The sequence below is a fragment of the Austrofundulus limnaeus genome, unplaced genomic scaffold (genome assembly GCF_001266775.1).
Source record: "Austrofundulus limnaeus strain Quisiro unplaced genomic scaffold, Austrofundulus_limnaeus-1.0 Scaffold918, whole genome shotgun sequence".
NCBI lineage: Eukaryota > Metazoa > Chordata > Actinopteri > Cyprinodontiformes > Rivulidae > Austrofundulus > Austrofundulus limnaeus.
The window spans coordinates 70065-75369 of NW_013953320.1; the positions used below are offsets into that span (position 1 = coordinate 70065).

The 5305-nt window shown below is 39.5% G+C and overlaps 1 protein-coding gene across 1 annotated transcript in view; it reads right to left on the reverse strand.

Annotated features, from left to right (window-relative positions):
* Positions 1–4590, reverse strand: part of ecm1b (extracellular matrix protein 1b) — a gene marked incomplete in the record, with an annotated part of 16023 nt that extends 11433 nt beyond the window's left edge. The window contains 3 exon segments of the mRNA XM_014029533.1: positions 96–164; positions 457–507; positions 4439–4590. Coding sequence (XP_013884987.1) covers positions 96–164; positions 457–507; positions 4439–4508 — 190 coding nt within the window.
* Positions 4591–5305: the final 715 nt, after the last annotated feature.

Genomic DNA, 5305 nt, shown 5'->3' on the forward strand with positions numbered 1-5305 from the left:
AAATAGAATAGAATAGAATAGAATAGAATAGAATAGAATAGAATAGAATAACAACAATAAAATAGAACAATAAAAAGGATAAGATCAGCCAACACCTCCAAGGTCCATGAGGTCTCCCAGGTCCACTTCTTTTTGCTCCATGTCTGCATCAGGTTGTTGCATCTCTGAAAGAAACATTTCAAAACATTTTCCACTTGTTCAAAACTGTAAAAACAGAAAGCAGAAAAAAGCCTGAAAAATGTTCAATAATTTTCAAAATGAAAGTATTACCAAGAGCTTAAAAGACTTTAAAGCAACAAATAAGATCTTTTGAAGTGGGGTTCTGTGGAGAGGTGACAAACAATCAACATCTTACCTGTTCCAAACCAGGAAAAATGAACCTTAGACATTTTCAGTCTAAACTCTGATCCTTCTAACTGTTCAAATAACAAACACAGAATAAACGCAGACACACACCTCGGATGATGTCATCAAAGGAGACCTCACGCTGAAGACAGTCATGCTCATCTGGAAAGTGGTACACAAAGAAAGGAATGCACTAAAGAAACAAGCAATAAATAAATAAATAAATAAAGTTACACAACTTTTAATAGTTTTAATGCAGTTTACTATAAAACGAATGTGAAAGAAGTATTTAAACTCCTCCCTGAGTGAATGTTTGTTACAGGAAAATGTTTTTCACACACAGTCTTTGGGGAAATAAATCTCAGTTAATTGTTGACTTTTACGCATCAGGATACAATCAAAGGTTTTTTCACACCTGACAGTCTAGTAGGCTCGTTTTCATTGGGGAGAAAAATTGTAACATTTACTTTCAGCTTTTACACTGCACCGTGTCAAACAAACAAGACCCTTTGATCCAGCTGCCCCCCACCCCACCCCACCCCCCGGCCTGTGGGGGCACTGCAACAAGAACCACAGAAAGAAACAACACAAAAGCATCAGAAGACACTGAGCAAACTCCTTCCTTCCTCACCAAAGGGCATGTCTCAGCTGTGGCCCACGAAGGCCACATCCTTCACAGCAGTGGTGGATCCAGGGGTCATCAAGGGGCCACAATGTTCACAGAGGGGCAAATATTTGTTCAGCATCCTTTCACACAAATAGCCAGTTTTGGTATGATGTACATATTGTACATGCATTTTACAAAATACTCTCCAACACACAGCGTCCAGGCATCATGTGTGAGTTGAAAGACTTTTCTCTGCAGGATTGTTCAGATTTGAAGCAAAGAAAAAGACTTCTGTCAGCTTCATTCATGCTACACTTTTCTATTTGACTCATTAGCGCCTCCAGTGTTTGGACATGAAACTGCACTCACCATCACCAATCTTAGGCAAAGGACAGATCAGTGACAGCACAGGGGCACTTCAGGGGGCCAATCAAATTTCAGCTGGGGCCAATGCCCCTGTAGCCCCGCCCCTAGAACCGCCCCCTGCTTCACAGTCCTGGTAGGCTGCATGGAGCAGAGGTGAAATGGGACAGATGACTCTTCGAACGACGTGTTTGTGTGACAGCACCACCCCCTCACCTTCTTACCTTTTATCATGTACACAGCTCACTGGAATGCCCGCGTGCCGTTTTAAGTTTCGTTTTACTTTATACTGTGATTCTGTGCTTCTCACCAACAGATTTTGGTGTTCAATGCATCAAAATGGACGTCTAGGCACTCCTCTTTTGATTGACACCTCATTTGACCAACTGGGTTCATCTTTCAGCTCTCCAGAGCTAATAATCTGTGAGAAGTGACCAACTTCCAGTTTCTGTCATCCTGGGCTAGATTGACTGTAGAATTGGCCAATCAGCTCCAAGCTTCATTATGATGCCACAGCTGTGTAGCCAATCACCTCACCTTTCATTTGATATGTAGTTTGAGGGGGTGGGAACTTTGTGTAGCCAATCACAGGCCAATGTCTGAGACGGTCCATTGGTAGGCGGATAACTCCATCCGGCGGACAAAACAAAAGATCACAGGAAAACGTTGTTTTCCATCATTTTTTGTCCAGTTATCTGACTAAACCTGCTGCTACACTGGAAATATTTTTGTTATTAAGTGTTTCGAGTGCTTCAAGACACAGAAAAGTGATTTTTGTGGCCGGGAGAAGTAAAAATGTTCTGATAAAAACACTTCCTGTCGGACATTTTGAATGGCTAATTTCGTCATATTTGAGGACAAACATGCATCAAATGTGAGTAAAAAACTAATATCTTTTCACTGCTGGTGGTTTTATAAGCTGTGTGGAATGTTAATGCTCTGAAAGAAATAAAGTTATATTTGTTTATTCTTGTGGTTTGGCTGTTTAGTGGTGGAAATGGGCTGAATGTACTCGAGTTGGTATAAATATTTCTGAACATTAACATTTTTTAAATTTAATCATGCTGTGAGTAAATATGGATGGTAAAATGTGTTTTGTGGGGTTTTATCTTTAATTTGAGCCCAGAGTGAAGTCCCTGTGTTGAAGTATTTATAAATTACAGTGTTTAGAAAACATGTACATAATGTACATGTGTACAAATATGCAAATGAGACATGCTGGATTGTACTATGTCTCAAATATTCATATTTTATGCTACTGTTACCAAATTTGAACAGGTAATAGTTGGGAATTAATATTTTAGTCCAGTAAAAATTATTTCTTAATATCTCATTCCCTTCATGTTCTGTGATACTTTATTAACAAAAAATAACAAATTTAGGGAGAAAAATATCATGATTTTTGTGTATTTTTACTTCAATATACGAAATACTAGTTACAGATACAAAGACTATGACTTCTGACTTCCTCCCACAGACCAAAAACATGACTGTCAGGTTAATTGATAACTCTAAATCAGTGGTTCCCAAACCTTTTATCTTCTGACCCACAAAATATCCATGGCAAAAACTTGTGACCCCAAATATTACTGGTCTGAGTACACAAACTTAGTTAATAACCCTAAAAACACAGGCTTTTTGACAATCTAAACAGCTTGTACACAAATATAAATACTTATTTATACTTATTTTGTGTTTTTGTAATAGTTATAGGGAAAATATTACATCAGCAATTATTTTATTACCCTTTAAATTGATTTCTGGAGATTATCCAAGGTGCTGCATGACCCATAATTGGGTCCCAAGCCCAAGTTTGGGAACCAAAGTGCAGTGGTTCCCAAACTKTTCAGCTTTTGACCCACAAAATAACAGCAGCAGAGACCTGAGCCCCCAACTGTTTCTGGATGATAAACATTTGTTAACTAAACATGGGCATAGTAACAATATTTTTATACTACATTTATCCATTTTAAATACACTAACCTCACTCCTTTGTAACAACTAAGGCAAAAATGTCATTAATTCTGAAAATCTTTTCAGGACCCCACCTTGATGTTTCGGGACCCCACCTTGGGTCCCGACCCCAACTTTGGGAAACACTGCTCTAAATTGTCCCTAGGTGTGAGTGAGAGAGTGAATGGTTGTTTGTCTCGTTTGTCTCTATGTGTGGCCCTGTGATGGACTTGCGACCTGTCCAGGGTGTACCCCGCCCCTCGCACTGTGACTGCTGGATATGGGCACCAGTGACCCACGCGACCCTGAAAAGGAAGAAGCGTGTACAGAAAATGGATGGATGGATGGATGGATGGATGACTTCTGAAGTTAAAAATTCAGATTATTGGCTTTAAAAAGAGACCAAGTTTGTGAATTTACTCTAAAGGGTTCAAAAGCAGTACTTCATTTAATTTGTGTACTTTTTAAGGTGTTTTAAGGTATTTTAGGCCTGAATGTTAATCCCCAGGGCTGGATTACACATTCACACCTCACCAAGCAAACCAGTTTCATTAAAACTGACCACACAGGGTTGGTGTGAATGCACCTTAAAACAATGTACAATTATAAAAACTACATTTCAGCTCAGCTTTACAAACAACAGAGCCCAGCATGTGATTCTTTAATAAATGAACATGAAATCAAAATGCGGTGGATTTTCTGGAACGTCTTCTGTTCCAAATGTTTTCCTCTTTTCTCACAACTTGTTGCAGAATGACCTTTAACCCTTTCAGCAAAAGAGCCTCTGTGAGCTCACTGCTGATGCCTTTCCATCTTGGCGTTGTGTTAACACACACCTGTGTGTTGTTGTGTTTATAGAGGTGATCACACTGATGATGATGAGTTCATTAATCTGTTTCACTAACAGCCCCCGGCTTTAGGGGGGCTTTCTCACAAAAAAAGGTCACCTCTGTTGTTTTTTCTACACTGAGAAATTAAAAACTGGTTAAAGTCCGGTTTGATAAGTTTTCTAACTTGATATAATGACTCGGCGTAAGACTCTCCAGCCAGTAGAGGAAGAGCTGCAGGATTTATTAGAAATAATCCCCCTGCAGCTGTGCTGGATCACAGGAAGCACGAAGCCAAAACAACATGTGCAGAAGTGAGGAAACCAGAGAAAAGTGGACCAACCTGTGCAAGCAGAGCTCAGGGAAACAAAGAGCAGCACTGCGGCACACACTGCAGCTCTGGATGGACCCATGATGGGATGTCTGGCTCCTGCTCGGGATCAGGTCCTGCTCAGAGGCTGTCCAGGAACCGGTTCGTGGTCCAGTCTTCTGTTTGTCTGTGTGAGAGCTCAGCCCACAGCTGCATCAACACTTGATGTTGTTGTGTGGATGGCAGGGAGGTGGGGCGAGGACAGGGGGAGTTTTACAGCATGACTCATGGACGGTCCGGGACAGAACCCAGCTTCTCTTTAAGCCTGCAGTGCATGGTTTAGTTCAACCAGGTTAGTTGATGACTGCTTCATGAATCACTTGTTGGCTGAAACTCATCCTTTTTTACACATTAGTGCAGAAAAATCTGTTTCAGCAGTTTGATGTCTCCATTACTGCAGTACTTTGTTTAAACAATAATAAACTTTGACGATTTTCTCCAGTAGTTTTTTTTTGCACCAACAAGTTAATTTGGTGTCATGTTGTGTTGAGTTTATTTCATCCTTTATTTGTGTGTCTGTTGTGAGAAAATGTTGCTCAGAGTTTTAAACAACTTCTTCTCTAAAGTCTTTCATACTCTAATCTGTGCCACATGTTGCATTTTCTCAAAACATTAAGTTTGGCTGACTGGAAGAAAATCATAAGAAATTAGATTAGACTATATTATCTTTGTCTTTCACACTTTTATTTTTGAAACTATAGAAAATTTTTAATTTCAAAACCATTTAAACACTAATACAGCAAAATACATTGAAAAATAAACGGAGAGAAAATTATCCAAAAAGGCAGTTCATATACTGTATATATACTCTAATCTGTGCCACATGTTGCATTTTCTCAA